Source organism: Zootermopsis nevadensis, unplaced genomic scaffold (assembly GCF_977971745.1).
Source record: "Zootermopsis nevadensis isolate Lab colony 2312 unplaced genomic scaffold, Znev_1.0 Znev_ptg000021l, whole genome shotgun sequence".
Classification (NCBI taxonomy): Eukaryota; Metazoa; Arthropoda; class Insecta; order Blattodea; family Termopsidae; genus Zootermopsis; species Zootermopsis nevadensis.
In genome coordinates this window covers 17,122,222-17,146,895 of record NW_028259153.1, presented here as the reverse complement: position 1 = coordinate 17,146,895, position 24,674 = coordinate 17,122,222, and the positions used below count along the sequence as shown (strand labels likewise).

At 35.4% G+C, this 24,674-nt stretch overlaps 1 protein-coding gene across 5 annotated transcripts; it reads left to right on the top strand.

Annotated features, from left to right (window-relative positions):
* Window positions 1-263: 263 nt before the first annotated feature.
* On the top strand, window positions 264-24,671 carry flfl (serine/threonine-protein phosphatase 4 regulatory subunit 3 flfl). 5 transcript variants are annotated; one of them, XM_087352544.1, is made up of 18 exons: window positions 264-409; window positions 3,693-3,834; window positions 4,637-4,763; window positions 5,309-5,505; window positions 6,597-6,652; window positions 7,435-7,677; window positions 8,163-8,367; window positions 9,120-9,213; window positions 10,045-10,225; window positions 10,588-10,737; window positions 10,823-10,984; window positions 12,131-12,323; window positions 13,068-13,268; window positions 14,447-14,616; window positions 15,066-15,217; window positions 16,059-16,243; window positions 16,624-16,787; window positions 17,830-24,671. In XM_087352544.1, the coding sequence occupies exons 4-18, from the start codon at window positions 5,364-5,366 to the stop codon at window positions 17,923-17,925; spliced, it is 2,394 nt and encodes a 797-aa protein (XP_087208670.1). In that variant the 5' UTR covers window positions 264-409; window positions 3,693-3,834; window positions 4,637-4,763; window positions 5,309-5,363; the 3' UTR covers window positions 17,926-24,671. The 5 variants fall into 5 exon arrangements, with proteins under 5 accessions (XP_087208670.1, XP_021941637.1, XP_021941635.1 ...); XM_022085945.2 differs by lacking the exon at window positions 4,637-4,763 and having other exon boundaries at window positions 16,074-16,243; XM_022085943.2 differs by lacking the exon at window positions 4,637-4,763.
* Window positions 24,672-24,674: the final 3 nt, after the last annotated feature.

Here is a 24,674-nt window from a genome sequence, read left to right as displayed (position 1 = left end):
TTTTGGAAATGAAAGGTTAACAGCAAAGAGTACGGATGTAAATGGAAAGTCGTGAATTCAATGTGCTATTGTACAGAAGTAAATTAGCACGTCACGCTTATACAACGTCAACTGTTTATTGATCGCAGCAGAAGCAATTACTTTCTCACAGAGTATCATGTAGCAAGTGGTACATTTCTTTTCGAAACATTCTGGATATAATCTGAATGCATCATTACTGATCACTATTAATTGTTGTTCGCTTGTTATTAATATTATTGGATGGTTATAGATCTAACAATTTTATTTCATATTACGCGGGCTTCCATTTGCCTCCTCTTGTGGACCCCGTAGCGCGTTGTTGTGAATCCAACATGGCGCTTGATGTTGTGTGGAATTGTACTGGAACGTCAGATTGTTAAGACATTAGGTAAATTTAAAGAAAGAAGAATATAAGTGTTGCTGTGTGTTATATTATTTATTTATTAATGCTACCAATGAATGTTAGTAACTTTACGAGTGTAAACTTAACGCATACTTGCTAACTGAAGATGTGTTTGTAGGTCCTCGGTGTGGACAAGGCCTATTATTTTCTTAGCAAATGCTTATGTGTTCTCTAGTGGTGATATCAAATTTTTATGGGAGAAGACGTTACAGCTGGATTGTCATGGGTAAATTAGTAAATTTTGAAAATTGTGGCATTAATTTGTAGTATTACCTGTCAAGTCATTTGTAGTCAAATGAAAATACAGAATTCATTGCGAGTAGCCAACTGCTCCGCAAACTGCAATACCAATGGTGGTTGGAGTTAGATGTTTACTATATCCTACAGTTAAGACATTTGTAAAGTAGTGTGATAGGTTAGAGACAAACTAGGTTATGAATACTATAATTAGATTGCAATCAGTGATTGAGATAACCTCTTAAAGGTCATTTAGTTATTTCAGCAGTATGTAGTCACAGAGTAACTATGAAATAGTTTCAGAGTTCGTATAGAAAGATTATAAGCAAAGTTTCATACGTGAGGATGCTTATTTATAAAGCATGATTCACTATTTTTATGACTGCTTAAGATGACTGGGTGCATTGTTAATTTTTTAGCTCATGGAACATGTTTAACCAAATTTGTCTTATTTTTATTTCTCCCAGTGTTGTATCTGTTTATTAGAGATATTTGTAAACTTGGTGTGCTGCTGTTATGTACATTGCTAAGTATCTTTCAGAGAAAAAACACAAAATTATTAGTGTTGGTTTTCTGGCTGTAACATCATGCACATTGTGTTAAAACACAGAAGACCAACATCATCATCATCATCAATTTGAGGACCTCAGATCTTATATGCACAAAATTGTTTATTGAAAGGAATAATTTTTAGTAGTTTTGGTAAATATAATGATCAATACTTTGATTCATTTTTATAATGAAGCAATGAGTTTAGCAGTGTTGTTTGTTTCATGTAGAATTGAATGAATTGGATAATTGTATGCAAAAGTATTATGTTATGTGTTATATTAAATTGCATAGTGGATAATTGACACTGCTTATGACCCTTAATGCAGCTGTGTTGTGTTTTTGCAGTTTGTTGTTTATACAAGTGTTTCATTTAAAGATATCACCTGGCCTGAATGAGGTTTTATGGTTTTCCTTTATCCCTCCAGGCAAATGCCAGGATATCCTTTTTAATTAATTATTAATTGTGTATCATATGTCAATATAGCATTCATACATGTATATAGATTTGCTGACATACGTTATAAATATGTACACATTTTATGTATTAATTGTAAATGTTGCAATAGAAATAGTATTAGATGTAGAGTTTTTGTATGACTTGAATGCAGGCATTGAACAATAGGATGTGTACAGGTTGATCTATGTTCTGTTATGCCTAGCTTATACATATAGAATCAAATACATTATATCATGAGTATTGATGTTAGAAATGCAAAGTGGGTAATATGTCTAGATAAATGCATGCTGCTGTCTGAGGTTTCTTATACCACAGTATTTTAAGGTGCAAAAAATTACAATTTGGCAAGAAAATCGTGATGGAGGGGAGTGGTCATCCTCACTTCTTTAACCCTTGGGGAAAGAGCTTCCAGCGGCTGGAAATTGAAGTTGTCCTCCAGATAATGTTGCCTTTCTGGTGACTTGTCTTTGCTAAACTGCATACAGCCTGTTACAGGAATATGTTATTGTGTGATTTCAGGTTCTCACAGCAGGAAGTATGAAGATTGGTGTCTCTTGGTTGTTGCACTGTTTAGTCTGGTAGAAGTTTACCAATGTTTCAGAGGTGCTTGCAACTGACTCCATCAGGGTTTAGGGCATTGAGCTCTAGTGATGGAGGCAGTTAGCACGTTTGAAACGTCGATGAACTTCTACCAGACTACACAGCACAACCACCAATAGGTGCCTATCTTCATGTTGCTTCATACTTCTTGAGATGTTGAAAGTTTTTTATGCTGTATACTGAAGGTCCTTGCTCATCCACCATCTATGCCCTGTAATATATTTATAATTAGGCATTCATGAATTGTTACACTCTGCATACATTTCTTAATCTAGTGGGGAGGGGGTTGGGATCAATATATTCATAAGATTGTGAATAAGTATGCAATTTCAGTACAATTTATTTTGAGGAAATTTTTTAAAAAAACAGGCAATGCACTTTACTAGTTTTTAATGTTGGTTTTTGATGGCCATCCTTTCTCTGTGTTCGTAGAAAAAACTATCCATTTTGGGGCATGCTCGTAAAATGTACTAGTTTAATCAGGTCTTGGATTCTGCTGCTATAAGTTGCGTATTTTATTAAGGTTAATTTTGAGTGGTGGATTGCAAAACTGGTCATGTTAGTGTTGTATTGTTGATGTGTCTACAGAGTTAGTGGTGGCTCTTATCCCTGAGCTTGTTACAATTTGTCTCACCCATGAATGATCCTGTTGTAAACAGAGGGGTGGAGAGTTTGTCTTTATGTATGCCAAGTGATTTGTGGAGAGGAATATGTACGTGCCTATCATTTATAGGTTACACGTACGTTTTTGCAGAACTCTGTTGTGTCATCAACTGAAAACATGTGTTTTGTCTAGGATGCTTAAAATTAATTTATGGGAGGGAGTGTCAGATTTATAAAAAGTATTGCAAAACTTTAGTGCAGTGGTCTGTATAATTCTCAGCCCAATATTGAATATTAAATAATTGTATGTATTGAGAATGCACACCAGACTGATATACGCACACTGGTCTTTCTTTAGTCAAGTGGTGGGCAGAAGGTGTATGCCTGTCCTGTTTGTGAGCATCAGGATTGTTCTTTTGAGAGACAGAGAGGGCCATCTGTGTCTTGGTCTTTAAATCTGTACATTATGAAGTAAATTATTTGCATAGTACCTGCATAGCCTTCTGATTATGATATTAATCTACTTTAAAATAATTAAGCTATTTTCTGTGTCCTCCAGTAGTTTACTACTTTGTATGTGATTTTCTTCTCAGTTTCTGTTATTTTCATTGTAACTTCAGTGATTTGAAATAAGTTCTGTTTTTATTTATTGTCTTTTCATTTTAGAGTTTCAGCTTTTTGTTACTTGGTGACATATCTTGTTTTGTCTCTCACTTTTTAGTTTTCAACAGTGATGTCATCATTTTCTTATTTCTTATAAATCTACCTCTCTTTTGCTGTGTCTAATCATCTATTTGTTGCTGTGTTGTTTTATAATAGACACAGAGATGAGTCAAAGATGACTGGCCGCCAATGAGATTGCTACTCCAGTGATGATGGATAAGTTTTTGGTTTCAATTTCGACTTAAGGGGATCAGCATTATTGATCTTAACAAGATAAATATACATTGGTGGTGTTGAGGTACGTATTTATGTAAAAGTTTTATTATATATTTATTTTCGTTATAAGTGCGTGTTGTGTAAAGAATGTGGCTTGTATTGGATGCAGGAAAATTTGCAAAACTTTTAGTGTATGAGCAGTAAGCCAAACCTTGAATATGGGCTGCCTTTGCACTAAAAGTAGATTAATATGTGTAAAAGTTAACAGTAATTCAGTATAGTTATATACATTATCAACTCATGAGTGTAGAATGCCAAACAGGGCATGTTACACTGCCACCATTCTCTTCTGTAGAGTAACTAATGTGCATTGCAACAACTGTTTCATGCTTCCATCCGATGAATAGTCCATGAAGTGTGTTTGTATAGCCATTGAGGTGGAATTCCAGGTTTTTGTTTGGTGTTTGTATTGATTGGATCTGTTGATTTTTTGTTCAGTAAACAATGTGGAAATTTGTTAATTTTAAATGTATTGTGCACAAACAACTCCTGCTTTGTGCTTTGTGGACCCTATCCTGAGCTGTCAAAAGCTAATCCACTTCCTGACCCTGATTCTTTAAGATCCATTTGGATATTATCCTCGCTTTGTGTCTAGGTCTCTTAGGTGGTCTCTCCTTGGTTTTCTGATAAATATACTTTATGTATTATCTCCCATGCCTACATCTATCTCATTCTTCTTGATGTGATAACTCTAGTAATATTTGATGAAGCATACGAGTTACGAAGCTTTTCATAATTCTTTTTGGGTTAAACTATGGAAATGTTTATTCTTATTGAATTTTAATTTTGCACCAGAAGTTTGCCATTGCCCTATTGTGTTACAGTCTTTATTTTGACGTAAATACGTCTATACGTAAGGGTCATTCGGCAAACAAGTGAAGGAAAAACGTAAGATCCATATCAACAATGTGTTAATATGGATCGACAACAATGGTCAGCTTGCGTGCATTGGTATGTCATCTTTTTCCTCAGCATTGTTAATATTGTTGTAATTAAAGCTAGTATATAAACTTCCTTTCCGTATAGACGTATTTACGTCAGATTCTCCGGAACCGTGGTTCCACTGTCAATTTTTTTTGACGTAAATACGTCTATACGGAAGGGTCATTCGGCAAAAAAGCGTAACAAAGATTTGTGACGAAAATGTATGACAAAGTTGTGTAAGATCTATACAACAATGCATAAATATGGACTGACAACAATGGTCAGCTTTTATATGAACTGCATTGTTGTTTTACCTAGGAAACTAATTGTTGTTTTACCTAGGAAACTAATTGTTGTCATCTGTTTACTCGGCATTGTTGTGTTACATTACTGCCGTCAACAGTCCACTTTCGTTATTGTGGAAAGAACTGAGCTGTGAATCACTTGTAGAAGAAGTGTGCCATAAAGTAGATAATCTTGTGCTGGTAAAAACGTTTTAGAATATCACAAGTACTTTTTTATTGTGTACCCAGTGTCTGAAGTAGATTTTCTTGTGTGTATGTTTTTTGTAGATGGTATTGCCTGGGACAGTGATTACATGTCAGCAGTGAAAGCTTGATTTCTGCCATGACAGACACACGGAGACGCGTGAAGCTTTATGCACTTAATGCAGACAGGCAGTGGGATGATCGAGGTACAGGACATGTTTCCTCCTCATATGTGGATCGCCTAAAAGGCATCTCACTGTTAGTTCGAGCAGAATCTGATGGTAAGTTATTTAGTTGTTTGCATAAAATAATGTTTCATTTTTACTTCAGTGAATTAGGTTTTTCTTAATTTATTCCTTGTTAATGCAAACTATTTCTAGTTCATGTTCTTAAATAAAAGGTTCTTACATTTCCTCCCTCCCTCCGTTCAGAGAGCCAAGAGAGTTCTTCACAGATTAGTCATGTATTTTTTTTAGAGCATTGGCTAGCATATGTCAGTAGAGTTACAAGTTTTATTTTTTAGACAAATTTGCCCAGTTGGAAATTTTCCTGGTGCCACTTTTTTGGCTTCATTAATTTTATGACTAGTTTATTTGAACATATCAGCCATATACTTTTTTGTACTTTGTAGATTTTTGTACAACAAATTTATTTGGCCTGTATATTGAAGTCTGTTGTAGCTATTACTAGCCATATTTTATTCATTTGTAACATTTTTCTTAAGAAGGGAGTGTTAATGACCTCTTCTTTGTTGAAATAGGTCTTTCTTTTTCTCAAGTTTTGTATGCAGCATTCACTCACTTCAAATTTTCTGGCTGCAGCATGATTTTATTTGCTTGGGGTCTCTTAAAATCTTCATTCTCACAGACTGTAAGTGATCAGTCACTTTGTCTTATATATTTCCAGTATCTGTATTTGCATCATTTATCTGGGTTTCCTATAACAGGGGTTTGTGAAAGGGAGGGTGGTTAGTATGGTATTCTGTGTGGCTGCTCTGCTCATTATTTGAAATAACATTTCTCTGCTGTAGGCACAGTATGAGCAGTGTTCATGTGTATCAGTGGAATTCTGCTTTTCCATCCTGTTGCTTAAATGAAGCTTAAGCTATTTCTGTGGAGAGCAGATACAAAGTAAAGTGATGTGGATAATGAAAGTTGACCCTAACAGCACTAAGAATCTGTTGCTAATGAAAAAAAATATGTTGCTGAGAAAGCATTCTCACATGTAGCACTTAGTGCTGCACAAATTGAATCAACAAATATGATGCATAGTTTGTTTTTTCATGCAAAGGTTTTAGAACACAGGTTCACTTGGTGTTTGGATAAATTTGGTATTTATTATGTTAGTGAATTAATTATGGTTGTATTTTCAGGCTCATTATTGTTGGAGTCAAAGATTCAGCCAGACACAGCATATCAGAAACAACAGGTAAATGGATTTAGGCAATTGTCTGAACTCATATCACACTCATGTTTTTCATACCCAGATGATGCTGTTACAACTTCTTTACAAAAAGCAGAAAAGAGGGTCACAGAAGTTGATAACCCAGCTTTGCATGAAATTGTTACAGACTCATATACAATAGACTCCCTATTAGCTGGATGAGACTGACTGGGTTATGGATTAACAGGTCTATCTCGTTAAATGAAAATGAAATCTAATGTAAAAGTGATAACACTTAGAAAGAAAGGAATAAATACTACAATGACATATTATTTTAGTAAAGGTAGCAACTGAAGAAACTGAACTTTAATTTTATCTCATTTCAGGTCACCCCCATAGTTCCTTATGTGCTAACACCCCAGTAAGCTTTAAGCATGTGAATAAGCATTAACTTGAGCACAATCTCACAGCTGTACATTCTGACTTTATTTTATTGAAAATGAGTGATTTTTGCGAGGAACTGGTAGTTTAAAATTTGTCCACAACACGAGAGTGTTTACTGTCAGTTTTCTGTCTCAATAATGCCATAGGAGGTAGATACAATTTTTAATCTGACTAGCAGCCAGCTGCATCATAATGTACGAGACATTGTACCCTGACATAGAGACCTGCACTAGTCAGTGCATACTTGGTCCCGCATTGCTGTGATTATTTTCAGAACTGTGTAACGTTACAGTGATGTAAAACTGACTTTCTCAAACTTTTAGAGAGAATTGGCAATTTGCTGTAACGTATGTAGAGACTCATTGTATTTATGTTTTTTGTAGGATACGCTTATTGTTTGGTCAGAAGGAGATAACTTTGATTTAGCACTCAGTTTTCAAGAAAAAGCTGGTTGTGATGAAATATGGGAGAAAATATGCCAAGTTCAAGGGAAGGATCCCTCAGTGGACATCACACAAGACATTGTGGAAGAGTCAGAAGACGAGCGTTTCGATGATATGTCCGACTCTGCTCCGCCTATTGAGTTACCTCCATGTGAGCTTAGTCGCCTCGAAGAAATTAATGAGGTTTGTTTTACCAACTTGGTTGTGAATTGTGATGATTTTGCTTGTAAAAGAATATATATAATGTTGGTCATCAAATTAGTTTTCATTAACATTTAAAATGCTGGTGGTGGGGTTTGAGCACATTGTGATCAATTTCTGTGTTTCGTGATGGCAGGAAATTTGTCAGATGTCTGAATAACTATCTGCTGCTCAAGGAACCATGCATACCATCTGGGAGGATAAGAAGAGTTAGTTAGTTATAAAGCCAGCAACTATTCCGTATTCATGGTAGAATTGACTATTTTCATGGCATTGTTAGAGGAATATGTGCAGATAGAATAAGCTGATATGAAATAATACATTGTTAGTGATGGAAAGTTTGTAAAGTATATTTCAAGTTAAAAGTATTTCAGTTGCTGATTCATGTAATTTATAACTTGTCAGAACTCTTCTGACCGAGTGAATTCCATCATGTGTTCAACACAATGTTTTTATTTTAATTCTAGTTGATGGGAAGCTGTCTAACAACACCCATGAGGAAAGAGAAATTAGCAGTTGCAATAGAAAATGAAGGTTACATAAGGAAACTATTAAATCTTTTTCATATGTGTGAAGATCTGGAGAATACAGAAGGCCTGCATTGTCTCTACGAAATTTTCAAGAACCTCATTTTATTAAATAAAAATGCATTGTTTGAAGTTATGTTTGGGGGTGAGTGCTACTAGCATTTTGTATTGATCCTGTTGACTAGATTATGATATAGTTCATGATTGACAATTTTAAATTTAACTTGACATTAATGTGAGAATTTGTAATCTGTATTAGTAACATGTCAAACAGGAGATTTAATTTTTACACACAAGAGCTTTAGCCATTAGAACTTGCTTTGTGTTATGAATTATTTACTTTTTAATATGTGTTTATTTCTTTGTATCGCAACTTTCCCTTCTGTCGAATATTTCCATTGAATATATATTTTCATACCATTCTCTTCAAGCAGACTTGATTCCATGGTCTTCCCATAGGCTGTTTTGTAAATGTTCTCAGATTCATTATTGTTTTGTGCAGTCCATATCAAAGTGTCCAAACCATTTCAGTCTATTTGATTTTATTTTATTCAACATAAACCTTGATTTTATTCTAATTTTGTTTTGTATTTTATGAGATTCCTTTTACTGAAGCTTATATTTCTGTTGTATTTATTTTGTACATATTCCAAATACTACATAATGAAAGTACTTAATCTTTGACCCTTCATGTTTTGTAGTAATTGTGACTTACCAGTAATACTTTTGACGTATAAGATTTCAGTTTTTGATGGTAGTGATGATGTCTTCTGGGTTGTGATGCTGCCAAGTCTACCTGGCATCACAGTCCAGAAGACCACAATTGGCTCACATACTTTAGCAGATTCAGACAAAAATAAGTTATAGTTATTCTTAATTTTGCATTTAAATTTTCAGAGGAGGCAATATTTGATGTGGTAGGATGTCTTGAGTATGACCCAAGTTCTCCAGCTCCCAAACGGCACAGACAGTACCTGAAACAACTGGCCAGGTTCGTAGAATAATTTATTAATATTATTGTTAATTTTGTAATTGTTATTTTTATTATAATTATTACTACCTTCCTGTTCCTAAGATGTTTCTGCATATTGTGGGTGATAATATGGAGAATCAGATTCCCTCAGAGTTGGAATCACATATTTTATCTTCAGACAAGTGCTTTGTGCTTCATTCAGATGTTTCTATTCTCATTTCTATTCCTTACATTATTCCTTCCTTTATATGGGCATATGTAACTCTTAATTTAGAGTGCTTTACATACACTTTGTTCAAAAGCTGCTTATGCTTGTTACACAAACATCTACCAGTTAAACGATGGTGTTAGCCCTCCAGGGATGATTACATGATTCATATTTTTCTGCGTTTGAATATCTTCTATGGCAACTTGTATGACAGCAGTTTCCTGCCATCCATAGTGATGAACAGCTTAAATTCACGTGAAATCACAGTTTTTTCTTTCATATACATGCAGCAGACATTGAGATATACTTTTTTATGCGCTAATTATTTTTTTAAAAACACTTCACCTGCCATTCTTGACTTCCCATTAAACCTTGGATCCCATGTTTTCAGTGGCATTTCAGTTGATATCGTACACCTGAATTGCTGCCTCTCGCTTTGTATTCACGGAGCTTTTCTTCATTTTCTGGAATGGTGTATTAGGGAAATTATTATGTATTCCATGTTAGTGTGTCTGTATACTTAATGAGTATTTACAATTTGTGGATTTTGCTTTATTTGTTTTGTTGTATGTGTGGAACCAACACAAAATGTGGATGAGCCTGTAATAGGTTTCCTGTTTAATATATTGATTCTGTTTTAGGTTTAAAGAGGTCATACCCATTTCTAATCCAGAGCTTCTTGCTAAAATTCATCAAACATACCGTGTACAATACATTCAAGATGTTGTATTACCAACCCCATCTGTTTTTGAAGACAACATGCTGTCCACATTATCAAGTTTTATCTTTTTTAACAAAGTGGAAATTGTTACATTAATACAGGTATGCTGCTAGTCTTGCTTCACATTTTGTATTTAGATGTTCCTGTGGTTCCATTTAACTATTTTCATGGTTTATATGTGCAGTTAAATAAGTGTGACATATTTCGCATGATTAAAAAAGGTCTAATGATATATGCTGCTTTAATTATTTATCAGTTTATGGACATTCGTATGATAAGCATATTACTATTGATGTCATAAAGTATCCTTGCTTGAATTCTAAAATGCTTATTAATCTAAACTTTGTGGTTATCATTTGCATTGTCAATATAAAGTGGAAGGCTGCTTGATGTATTTACTAAATTATCTTATTATTCATTTCCTTATTGTGTTACTAATTATATTTATTCAATCTTTTAATAGGAGGATGAAAAGTTCCTCAGTGAACTTTTTGCACAACTAACAGATGACGGAACCGATGAACAAAAACGCAGGGACCTGGTACTTTTTCTTAAAGAATTCTGTAATTTTTCACAAAACTTACAACCTCAAGGAAAGGAGTCTTTTTATAAGGTACACAGTGTTATACTTGTTTACATTTACATTAATAATTTATAATTGAAAACCAATGTACACAGTTACTTTTCATTTATTACAGACCCTGTCTTCGTTGGGAATTCTCCCGGCTTTGGAGATCACACTAGCAGCAGATGATGCTCAAACAAAGACAGCATCCATTGATATTCTCACTTATATTGTAGAGTTTTCTCCGTCCGTCGTCCGCGACTACACTTTACAACAGACCAGCAATACAGATGAAGTAAGTTCCATGTATTGGTTCTTTCCAAATTAAGACTGTAGTGCCATAAAATTTGTTAGTATAGAGTTTGCATAACCCACTTCAATTACTAGTGACACATGATTGTTATTGCTTCAGAGTGCCTGTGTAGAGTAAAGGTCTACATTGTGTTAAAGAAAGAAATTTTAATCTCCTTGAAGTCCAGTATTTACCTGTTGCAGTTGACATGCTATTGGCTACATCATTTTGCTCGGTTGTGTGGTCAGATTCCATGTAAAGATATGGGTTCTTGAATTCTTTATTGCCATAATCCCTTCAATTTCTCACATGTTGGTAGAACGGTTTAACTTGTGCATCTTTGGCAGGCTGCATTGGAATCTTTGTAAAAGAATGCCAAGAGTTGAATTTTTTATGCCTCACCAGTTATTTAAGTTTTTTAATTATGTGAAATCCAAAATACAGCAAAAAAAAGATGAAAGCCAGTGGTGAAAAAGTAAGGTTCATTCTTTTCCATCCTCAGTTATATCAGCTACAAATTAATTCAGTGAAAATGAGAAAAGGGGTGACACTTTGATGTGTTTATGAATTTATGGTATGTGTTACTCTTACTGCAAAGAATGTCATGTAAACAGGAAAGGTGTGGTGCAAAATCATAATGTGGCATAAAATGTGTCAAGTTCATTGCAGAATGCTGGCAATAGTGGACTTGGGACCCACTGTGTATGCATGCACACACACACACACATGTGCAGCCATGTGGGTACTGGGATGATTGTCTGCTTTTGGAAGAATGAATTAAGTTTGGTCTGTTCATGATAACTCATTCATCTGATCTAACTAAAAATAGGACCTTTTATGAGGACACGTAAAGGAAACTAGCCAGTGTAACAGCCAGTTCATGAATTTTTAGATATGTTGCAGCATTTCAGAAAACCTAAGTGCAACATTGAAACCAAGTGAGATTAGTAAAATTGTTGAGTTGCAGAAGTTTCTTGCATGAGTTCTAGTACATAAATACCTTTGATGGTCAATTGTTTTGATCTTAAAGACCATGTGTCATGTTTGTAGTTTGCTTAAGCAGGTATGTTGTTCATGTCCCATTTAGTAGTTAAGAATTGTTTTGAATGTAAGACCTTGAAGGGTTTATATATTCATATTCATTTACAGGACCAAATGTTAATAAACGTGGTGATTGAGCAAATGATCTGTGATAATGACCCTGAGCTGGGGGGTGCTGTGCAGCTAATGGGCATCCTCAGAATACTTCTAGATCCAGAGAATATGCTGGCTTCTGTCAACAAATCTGAGAAAACAGACTTCCTTAACTTCTTCTACAAGCACAGTATACATGTTCTCATTGGTACGTATACTTGTCCCTGATATAGTTAGGATGTGGATCCATCCATATCAGTACAGTCACAAAATGAGGAGATTCTTAATATGTGTTTACAGAACATTTTCATATTTGTACTTCTATGTTCGGTGTTTGCTTAACACTAAGGCATCCTTATTTTTCTTATGTGAAAATACTGACTGGATGTCAGTGAAATCTGGTGTTGGGAGTTTCTGCTAAAAGTTGTGCAGCAAATTAAATTTTGATTATATAAATCTGCCATAAAATGTACATAACATGAAGTTCAAGTGTAGGTACTGACAGAATGAACAGTCTATATCACAGTTCATCAAGAAATGTTTCATTATTTATACTTGCATGGTGGTACAATGCAAATATTACACGAAGAGTAAGTAACAGTGTATGTATTAAGAATTGTTTCATAGAAGATTGGATAATGAAACTCCATGAAATAATGTGAGGTAAAATTACTTAGGTTTGAAGGTCGCATCATTGTTGGTGTTTCAGCAGTTGAAAGAGTTTTGTTGCACATGAACGGGAACTGTTACAAGGAATGAACACTTTAAAAAGCTTAGCTTTAGCAGTAGCCATATAGAGGGGTGCACAAATTAATCTCTGTGGGAAAACTTCATTTTATCATTTCTTTCAGTCTGTGTTTTATTTTAACAGCTATGTGACTGCTACATATGAAATCTGTGTGGGTGAACTACGTAAGAACTAATATTGTGTGTTGGTTTTTCTTGGGTTCAGCACCTTTACTAGCAAATACTGCTGAAGATCATCCAGCTAAAGAGGATTACCAGACTGTGCAGCTGTTGGGTCTCATTCTGGAGCTGCTGTCCTTCTGTGTAGAACATCATACTTATCACATCAAGAACTGTATTCTCAACAAGGATCTGCTAAGGCGCATTTTGGTACTCATGAAGTCTACCCATACATTCCTCGTGCTTTGTAAGTATTACATGAATGAAATTTAATAGAAAGTTTCTCCTCATATAACCACACAGTTGTATAGATTAACCCAGCTGTTGCATATTGACAGCCCAAAAAGCTACATAGCATCTCAAAGGAGCCAGAGCATGATGTGCTTGTTAGCTTGTCTCTACATAGGTTAGCATTGGGTGACTACCACATTTTTATTTTACTTTTTTTAGTGTCTGAAATGAGAAAGTAAAATTAAAATATGTTTTGAACTAGCATAAATTATACACTTTGTATTTTAAGCGGTCTCAGGTATTAAAGTCTTGCATATTGAATTGGGTCCTTTGTGTCCTACAGTATGTAAGCAAAGACTAATGGAAACTTACAGATTTTTTTTGCTCTTTTCACTCAGTTTTCATGTCATGTTCTTTATTCTCTCTATTAGTCATTTGGAAACATTGTCCCTGTGCGACACTGGTTTTTTCAAGAAACAACCATTGAGTGACATAAGTAGTAAAAATATGTTTTTGGTTAGATAATAGACTGACTATGGACTGGATGACCGGGGTTCGATTCCCTATGGGAGCAAAGTGTTTTTCCTCTAGCCTCTGCGTCCAGACTGGATCTGGGCCTATACAGTGGGTACCGGGGTCCTATCCCAGGGGTAAAGCACAGTCGGGGCTTATGCTAACCACTCACCCCTATCTAGAGCTGAGGTTAAGAATGAGTAGGAGCTACAACGCTATTCCACTCAAGTTCCTACATAGCATATAGCGGGACAGCTTTACTTTTCTTTTTAATAGAATAAACAGATTTGGAATTGGAGAATTATTAAGGTGTTTGAAGATTTGTGTTTTCTGAGTTTTAGAGCCATGCAGTCTGGTAGTTTACCAATGTTTTAAAGGTTCTTTCTGCCTCCATCATCATGGCGATGAGTAAGGTGATCTGTAAGGTTTCAAATTTCTGAATGCAGAGATGAGTTGCCTCTGCGTAGAGGATAGTTATGGAAGATTTGATGTTCTCAATTTATTGCTTACTCATCGCCCTGATGATGGAGGAAGCAAGGACCTCTGAAATGTTGGTAAACGTCTACCAGACTACATGGCTCTACAACCCAGAAGACAGCCTTCTTTTGACTGTTCACTGTGAAAACCTCAAATCCTAGTAAGTGTAAGGTATCCTATTTTCATAGTATTTATGTTCTGTAGGTGCATTGAGGTTGATGAGGAAGATAATTGCCCTGAAGGATGAATTCTACTACAGATATATCATAAAGGGAAACCTGTTTGCACCAGTTATTGATGCATTTGTAAGAAACAATGGCAGATATAACCTCTTGGATTCAGCAATATTAGAGATGTTTGAATTCATTAAATTGGTAAGTTCATGATCAATCTTGTACCTTGGAACTTATATCTGGCATTCTAAATGTGAAGTTTTTACATGCAGACAAGAATATCATTAGCATTGTTTCGCTGTCCTAAGAGTGAGACGTAAGTTAACTGGAAGACATTGTAATGGAAATAATTTAGCACAGTTTTGTTTCTTGTGTACCAAGCACAGAAAAAATACTTTGATTGTGAAAGAACTCTACCGGCATGTTGTGACATGGAATACATCTCTGGTGCCTTCAGTCTAGTTACGTGGCTTATGTAATGCTTTATGTATTTAAATCTGTAATATATCTTGTACTCGTACTGAGTCTGACCTCCAAGTGTGGTACCATTAATTCTTTGTTTCTGTAGCTGTGTTGTGAGTGTTCCATGAAAACTAAAGGAAAATTTAGGACAGACATGATGCTCTTATACAGTCGTATTGTTGTTGTAGGAAGACATCAAATCCCTTTGCTCACATGTTGTTGAAAATTTTGGCAAAGTTCTGGATGACATTGAATATGTTCAGACCTTCAAAGCTCTCAAGTTGAGGTATGACCAGCATCAGGACAAACTCAAGGATAGAGATAGAACAGCGTTAGATAGGTAAGTATCCTGCTGTCTTCTGTCCATTATGACTTCATGCCCATATTTTGAATGATATTCCTATTTCTTTCCTTTCAGTTTGTGCAGTAGAGTAATCTGGTTTGGTTAATATGTATATCTTACAGATATCTTTTCTTCCATTCACAGAATGAATGTTTAGTTCCTTGTGGATTGTATGAGACATATTGGACTGAAATGTTGTTGAGGGACTGGAATGTCTCATGTTGCTTTGTGGAAATTCTGAGAAAGAACTTTGCTTATAAATGGTGTTGTGAAAACTTTATCCTGAACAGGAACTGGTAGATAGTATACGGGTTATGGATTCCCCGGTTTCTCCGTGGCATCCCAACAATTACTCCATTCACACACAGAAGAAGGCAATGGCAAACCACTTCTGGGTCATCTGCCAAGAACGTATATGAACAGGTCCCAGTCCGAGAAAAGGATGGAAGGATCCTGTTCATATGGACCTGTCGTCAGACAGAACACTAAATAAAAAAATAAAATGATAGGGGTTCGATCCCTGGCAGGGAAAATTATTTTCTTTTAGCCTCTGTGTCCAGACTGGCTCTGGGGCCCACCCAGCCTCCTGTCAAGTGGGTATGTGGGTTAAGTGTGGCTGTGGTGTGATGCTGACCGCTCACTCCTATCTAGTGCCGAGGTTGAGTATGAGTAGGATCTGTACCACCTGTTCCGTGTGCCTACGTGGTGCATTACTGGGTGGCTTTTTTCCTTTTTAAAATAAGTGCAGGATAGTTTTAGAAAGAACTGTCACTTGCTGAATACTTTGATATGAAATGTATAGGTATATTACAGTTGGGAAGAGGTTAATGTACAGTAGTTCCATATGTTCTAGCGTGCCTTCCATCCTGCGGAATAGTCGGTATCGGAGAGACCAACGCCAGCTTGAAGAAGAAGAGGAAATGTGGTTCAATGAAGATGATGATTTTGATGATGGTGAGGCAGTAGTTCCAGCAGCAAATGATATTCTCAGCAAAAAGCTGGATTCTGATCTAGATTCAATAGGTTTGTGGATTCAGAGTTTTGTACACAGTATTTTCTAAAATATATTATGTAGCAAGGTTTCTTTTTGTGTTTTAATTGTTGCTTTCCTGTTATGACCTCACAGTAGGTCTGGTTTTTGTGAATGATAAACTTAAAAGCAAAACTTTATGTGGCTTAAAACATCAAGTATTTGTGTCTGTTGCACTATTAAAGTTGGATTAGTGGATTAATTGTTGTGAAATTTACTTCAACATTCAGATATTGATTGATATGATACTGGAGGAATGCAGCAAAATTTGTCAGGGTTTATGTCTTCTCCCAGTACATTTTGAGTTTCTTTGGATGTTATTCTATTTGTTTTTTATTCTGATGTTGGTTAATCCATAACATTTTTCTTTCAGGGAAAATTATTGATAAAAAGCCAGATGGTAATAGTCCAAAGCTGATAAATAATAGCAGCAAAACTGGTAATATCCTTAACAACAACTTGAGCAATAATGCAACGGTAGGATCACCACCGAGTCCGACACCAGGTGACACTAAATCAACATCATTGTTCAAAAAGGTAAATGAACAGAAGAGTATTTGGACCTTCAATAAACCTTTGATTAACCAGGCTAATGAGGTGAATATAATACATGAATAGTTAGAAAACACATGATCAAATTTTTTGTTTGGCGCATTCAAGATCATCAAAAATTAATTTACTTTTTTTTTTTCTCATCTGATTTTATTTAGAGAAATAGTGTGTAATGGTTGATTGTTTTTGTGTGTTGCTTAGATTCCTCATATCAGTACAGATTTTCTGGCTGTTGTAATACCACTATTAGAATTCATTTTGACCCGTGTAGTATAGTAGTGTCAGCACACTGTAGCACCATGCTTCGACTGGTACACTCGCTACTTTGTTCTCCTTCATTCTAATCCTCTCCACCGTCTTAGCATTCACAGTGTCCATGGCTATAATGTGCTCTGAACACTTTGTAGCAGTTTTTCGTTGTCTTTGTTGATGTATTCAGAGCTTCTCTTAGCACATACCATGTCAAGAATTTCAGACTTTGTGATTTCATCATCAGCAGCAACACTGCTTTCTGTGGTAATCCTCTCTCCTTCAAGATAGCCTGAACTTCTGGATCAAAATGCTTGTGGAACCAGTTTTCAAACATTCCACCATCCATGTATCTGTCTTTCTGGTTGTAATACTGGACATAAGTACAGTTTTCTTCAGTGCTCTTTAATGATTATGGCTTTTTGGTTTTACCAATCACAAGTTCCAGTTTGTGCTTTCCAGATGCATTTCCACAACACGTGATTTATGCCTGGTTAACACACGTCTTTCAAACGTAAGAATTGTTCTTGGTAAAGCTTTCCACTACCAAGCACCTGTAGCATGAGTCTGAGAATAAGGTTACAAGATTTTATAATCCTTTGTTGTGTACTGGTGTGAGATTGAGACTCTCATGGCAGTGAGTATGTAGACAACATCCCAGAGGATAGCCAGCTTTGAGAAACTTCTTCAGACATTTGTGTTGACTACTGTAACTTGTGTAATAAAGCAGTTTCTTAAGCAAGACCCTGTTAATTTAATTATTTCTGTATCTCCTCAGGCTTTGGTGGACTATGAGGGAGACTCTGATGAAGATGAAGAGGAAGAGGGTAGTGATGTTCTGTCCCCTTCCCCCAAGCGTGCCAGACTGACATAGTGCACCCCCAGCAACACAAAACAGTGAAGTGACCAGTTGCTGATCTTGTGCCTGAGTGTGTTGTGAATACTTGGACATTTCCAAGTCTGGTCCAGGTGTGTGGATATTGAAACAACTCTTCATCTCGTTCCTCAAGTAATGGGAGCAACACTTCCTCATATAAAGTGGTAGACATAGTTTGTGACTGAGCTGTCTGAAACATTGAAACTTCACTGCCATGAACAAATGACATTTGGCAGTTAAGTGAGGAATTAACATGGGCTTCGTAGTTGAGTGTATGATCTCGTACAGACTGCATTACCATCTGTGGCAGCAAGGGTGTTTCCTGATGGACAGGCTGTACAGTGTTAAGGTGAATGTGTATGTGAAGATTTATTGTGAGAATGCATTAAAGACAACTTCATAAATTTTGTAAGATGCCTCTCAAAATTAGATTAAAGTATTAAACATGGCATCTGTTGAGTTAATATCAAAGCAGAATAGTTGATATGTGCTCCCGTTTGCATAGCAATGCCATGAATGAATCGATCCAACGAATCCTGGTCCAGCACTGCCACACATATCACTCATCCATCACTTCACTTCAGTTTGGATTGGCAGACCTGTCAGATGGCATCAAACCCTTATATGTGTCTGGTGTCATTTTGTCTTATGGCATAATTGATGTCTAGTTAAAGTTGTATACATTTGTTGATTCTTAAATTAAATGTCTGATAAGAGAATTAATTTTGCTTAGTTTTTACACTAGTGACACAAATTATTGTTTGGAAATGATTTGGCATTTTAAAAATTCCAGCAAATGGGGAAGAAAAGTACTGTTTGCAAATCTGCACCTTACTTTGAAGTGTTTACATGAATTTGTGAATTAAAACAGGACTCTGCATTTGAGTGTTGTGTAATGTCATCAGAGAGGAATAACAAAATAATATTTGCTGCTTATTTATAATATAGAGGAAAAAGAGCAATAGCAGACCTCATTACATTTCATGTTTATCCAACATTTTTATTTAGAGTTGTTTTTGTCAAGTTTTGTTTGGCTTTGAACACATTCTGTAGAAATAACTAAATACATACTCTTGATTCATTTTGTTTTTGTTTTTTTTATGGAAGATAGTTGTAACTCCTTCACTGTTATAGACAAGACACTTTCTGTGCATGGAAAGGTATTCTGTGTGTAGTTTCCAGTGTCCTTTGATATTGATTTCTCATGGCTGCCAGTTTATGTCTGATTTAGTTTATTCGGATCATAACAGGTGGTTATGGTCTTACGCATTTTAATTTTAAATGTACTGTACAGTTGTCTGAGCACTTGAAAGAGGATTGTTACTAGCAACCGGTTAAGGGATTAAATGTGGATGTCAAGAATCTGTTTAGGCAGTTAATTTATAACATCTGGTAGATTACATAATCTGTACTAGGTGGCATTTTAGCACAAAGTATTCAGCTCTTCATATTTATGTAATACAGTCTGCCTTTTGTTGAAATTCGTTCTTAATTATAAAGTCCTTGATAAGATGGTGTTGCCTCAAAGATGGGATACTGTTCTTGTAATTTTAAGTAGACCAGTAACAAACAATGTTGGCATTCACAGAAATGTTTGATGAGAGAACTCATAATTCAGATGAAATACACTGCTTTATTGTGAATATATACACATACGATCATAATGTTTCTATGTAAAGCTTGGTACAATTTTGTTGTTGGTCATTTCACTGTGTTGAGATTTGAAAACAGTACTTGGATAGTGTTTATGCAAATGGTTCGTTGCACAGTAATCTTGTTTTGTTTTGTGTATGTTAGCTGCAGACAATGGGAAAAGATATGTTAAGAAAATATGCTAATTATTTGTGCAGTGTTGCCTATTAATTCTTAACTTAAATAACAGCAGTAAACAAGGCAGCAGAAGTTTGTAATCATATTTTAACAGTTGTGGATGAACAAGATATCCTCTCTTCACCAATATTCCTGTCTCTCTGCAGTATTCTGATTGATGTACAGTGCCTTTTGGCTGTTTCTCAAAATAAGTCAATAGCTATGAATTAATTTTTCAGAAATGATTTCATTTTCTTGAGATTTGTTTGTCTTAGGATTATTTGTTGTTTGTGTGTGTGAGGGAGAGAGAGAGGGTATCGCTTATAACTCATTAACATCTTCTCTGCAGTGATACCACATTTATTTGAAAGAATACTAAAGCTAATGTGGAATTTCTTCTTATCTAGATCCACTGTGTCAGATGAGAAATATGTTTGTTTTATAAGTATGTATGCTTATTTTCTTTATGCATTGAAGGAACTAAGTTGTTTTCTGTGTCACAAATTTATTCTATTATCAGACAAAGAATGTAAGAATTTTAAAGTGTAAATACAAGGCAGGGAAGCTCAGGCATCATAACTACACAGAATTTTGGATGGTATTTTAAAAATGTTAACTGTGAATATACTGTGGGATTGTAAATGTTCCTCCAGCATGAACCATGGCAGAATTTGTGAATATCTTTGTAGGATTGTCCACACTATGTTATATTACTACTTTTACTACTACTACTACTACTACTACTCTACTCTACTCTACTCTACTACCATTGCTATCAATTTACTGCTGCTGCTACCACCACCACCACTACTACTACTACTACTACTACTACTACTATACTACTACTACTGCTACTACTACTACTGCTACTGCTACTACTACTACACAAATTAAATCAGGCAAAGGTGATAGTGGAGGTATGTGGGACATAATTAATGCTGTAGTTTTGTATTGAGAACTCGATGCCAGCACTGGACTTTGTGAGTGACAAGTGAAATGTACATTGACACTTCTGCATGTGGCATGTCTGGTCCATCCACAGTGTGCCAAGTGATGTGAGTGTGGTGGGGACAGGGTTGCATGCTGGGGCTTGAAACATTGTACAGTACCTGAGTACCAGACCAGGAAGAGACTCCTCTCCTTTAGATAGTATGTAGGGCAATGGGTTTTTGTAGAGGTTGTAGTCAGTTTTGTCTTTATATATTTTGTTAATAAGATCATAATCATAGAAAAGTAAAAGTATCTGTCTGGTATTTTGACTTGTTCCTAAATTTTCATTTTCACATTGTGTATTTCTGTTCCTCATAGATTGAGGATTTGTTTTATCTTATTTTCTTCTAAAGTCTATATTGCAGTATTTTTGAATCTGACAAGAATACAAATTCCAATATGCCAGTGTGCATTACGTGCTGGAGTAAGGATGTAAGAAACGCTTTGAAGTTTCCATATTTAAAGTTTTACGTAATAAATTTTAGCAATTATGATGAACAGCTATACATTTTATGACATGTTCCATGCCATTTTGTTATGGCAGTTGAAGAGGTTACATAATAGCAGGAACATCACTCCATTTTTATTTTCTACTCTAAACTAATTTTGAGGGCCAACATTATTCACTCCATTGACTGTTCTTGTAGGCAACAGGAGGGGTAGCATTCTTGCTCATGAATTTTGCACAAAATAAATTTGATCCATATTGAAGAACCAATGAAAGAGCCAGTGTACTATACTGAGTTGGGTGTTTGAAATATATGTCTTGTGTACATTTTCATTGCGCCAGCCGGCAGTTTGTGTCTCTCCCCTATTTTCCTGTATCTTGTGTAGGTGTATAAAGTATTTGGACATATTTTGTTTTTATTGAGCTTCTTGTTTTTGCCCTGTCAATTTCTTTGTGGGCTGATTTACCAAGTTTGTGTTTTGAATCGTCGCAGACAACATGTTACAGTCGTAGAGCATTGCCATTGACGTATAGGGAGTCGGGGAATAGTGCACACCACAGCATGTGGCCCTTGGAAATCTGTATTTCTGACCAGTGTCCCCAACTCTCTGTACCTGTTTCAGAGGGGCTGAAGCTAGACCGTGATACCTCGGTTGTTTTGCCCCTCTCCATTTCATCGCTCATCTTTCTAACAACATATTGCCATTGCTATAGTCTTCATGTTTTGTAGAGTCATAAAGAAGGAATTTTTAATTGTAAATTGTAACCAAGTTATATTCAAGAATAAAAAATAATATTAATGTAACTATGTGTTTTGTAAAAAGAACCTGGTGCACATGAAATATCATTTGAATCTCAAGTTGCATATTTTATATATTTTAGTCGTTGTGAAAACTTCTAATTGTCATAATTTATTTTTGGCTAGACTGTGCCAGTACTTGCCATATTTGTGTTATTCAAGATAATGACCAATAAAATTCAGTCCTCGTGTATTCACTGGACTCTAATGTATTAAAGAGCTTTGCTCATGTAACAGCCATGTATCAACCCATTTTTTTTTTTTTTTTTTTGAGGTTTCAGTAAGATGTCCAAAGTGCATTTTTGAAACCCTTGTACTGATCCACTGGTACCTAACAAAACATGGTGATCAAGAAGTTAGTAGTCATGCTTTGTATTTGGTAGGTCTGAGGTTCAAATGTTGGCTCATAGATAAGCTGACTGAGGTTTTTTTGCATTGTGCCTCAGTTCCTTTAGGCAAATACAAGATCCATTTTAACCAATTGGAACTTCCTTTAGGATCCATTTGCAAATTTCTGATCTGTTGCCATTATGTGTGTAGGCCATCCATGCAGCATTTCATAATTTAATAACTTAAAATAATAGATTATAAATGTTAAAACCTTCAAACATATCAGAGGGACGGTGCCTTCTGGGTGGTTTAAGTGCCTCTTGCTTTAAAAAATTACTGAGAATGAAATTTGTACACTGCATGAACATGGAACAGCCTAACTGGTGCTGACATGGTTTTGTGTAACCAAGAACTGTGTGCTATCTGGACTTAATATAGAGTACAGAGTACTAACTCATGCAAACTGCTGTGATATTACTTGTGAATTGAAATAGTTCTTTGATTATATACAATACAGAAGAAGTACTTAGATCGTTTTCCATTTAATGTAAAACAACATAAATTACTGCTAAGACTTTAAAATATTAATAAAATTGTAATAAGGTAGTGTATTCACCCTCAGTCATTTGTTTTTTTCTGTGCTACATGAATTCATTTACATTTACATTTATTGGCTTCTTAATCATTTAGAAGCAGTGTGTTCACAGCTAATTCTTCAAGGTGAAATGCTGTTGTGTTCATTCCCTACAAGCACGCAACCACTAACAGAAACTGTAAACTTGATAAAAGGTTGGTAGCAGAGCCGACATGTCCCCGAAAGTTGTAAATTGTTCTGTCTGGACAGTGCATGGGTGACCTGGAGTTGAACACAAGTTAGAAATTAGTAAATTTAACTTCAAATGGCCTGCTGAATGGACTCGAGTATTCATTTAAATTGCAAGATTAGAGCAGGTAGCAGAAGGAAATGACCTTTGTTCATGGTGTAACTGTATAGAAATTACAGCTGCCCACAGAAAAGATCTTGATGCTAGATACCAATGGGTTAATATTTTCCTTCCATATTTACCTAGTCTCCTAATGAAACTTGCATTGAAAAGAAGGAGAATCAATTGTGTTTTACTTTAAAGTTTTAAACATAAACATGTGCTGGCACAGTAATGCTGTTCCTATTTGTTGCTGGTGAAGGGTAGTCCATGAATTACAAAGAAATATTGCTTATGATTTATAACTGTTATGTACCATTTTGATCATGGTTTTCTGGGTTGTGATGGTGTATTTTCTAAAAGCTAGTTGCCAGCATTTTAGGTGGATGTATTACCTCCATCTTCAGGGTTGAAGTGGCAGCCCTGAAGATCAAGGTGATTGTTCCCGTGAAATGTTGCTAACCATGTATGGGACCACACTTTCACAATCCAGAAGACCATAATTGGCATCTTCACCATTGTGAGACCCTCAAATCTCATGTTATGTACTAATTTAAATGCATGTACCCTCCACTGTAGTTAATTATAAGATGAAATATATTTATGTAGGACAATATTCTTATTGAACTGTCCAATAAAAGTATTGTCATGTACTACACACAACCAAATGCTTCAATACAAAATATTTATGTAGGCTCTGTAACTAATCATTTTAATTACTGTTAGAAAACATTTGTATATTTGTTTCTATTTTATACATTTGTTAATCATTAATTTTCTTTGTTTTAAAATCTACTGTGACTCAACAAGACAATTTTTATTTCAGATATTCCATATTTGACAGTTCTGTCCTTCAGTGTTATATTATGATAATCACATAAAATATAATTCAGATGTAAATATGTAAGACTTGAGGTTCTCACAGCGGTGAATATGAAGATTTCTGTCTTCTGGGTTATTGCGCTGTGTAGTCTACACAGCGCAATAACCCAGAAGACAGAAATCTTCAGATGTAAATACTTGCACATATTGAATCAGGTATGATTGTTCAGAGCTGGTTGTCTTTTAAATGTGAAGGTGTTAATAATTCTTAATTTGGGAGAAGAACTGTTGCATGTCCTTGCACATCAGGTATTAAGTTGTCTTGTGGAGTCATGTTTAAATGTGTTATATTGTACTGTACTTAGGTTTGTGCAGTTACTTTAATAGTAATGACATAAACTGTGTGCATGTATTTTACTTGGATCAGTAGGTAATTAGCATATGTGCTGAAGATTGTATGTTTTATGAATGAGTATATATGTGCCATCATACTGTCCTCAGTTGGTTGCTTATTTAAACGAAATAGTTTTCTTGGTATGTGGCATTATAGAGCAGACAGTATACATTTCATATACTTGGTTATAATTATAGCATTTTCAATATAAATCCACCATATGGCTTATAT

Excerpts from the sequence above, each read along its gene's own strand:
- flfl (XM_022085943.2), top strand. The coding sequence starts at position 5,364 with ATGACAGACACACGGAGACGCGTGAAGCTTTATGCACTTAATGCAGAC. Across the intron at positions 13,269-14,446 it reads CCATACATTCCTCGTGCTTT|GTGCATTGAGGTTGATGAGG; the intron begins GTAAGTATTACA and ends TATGTTCTGTAG. Across the intron at positions 14,617-15,065 it reads TGTTTGAATTCATTAAATTG|GAAGACATCAAATCCCTTTG; the intron begins GTAAGTTCATGA and ends TTGTTGTTGTAG.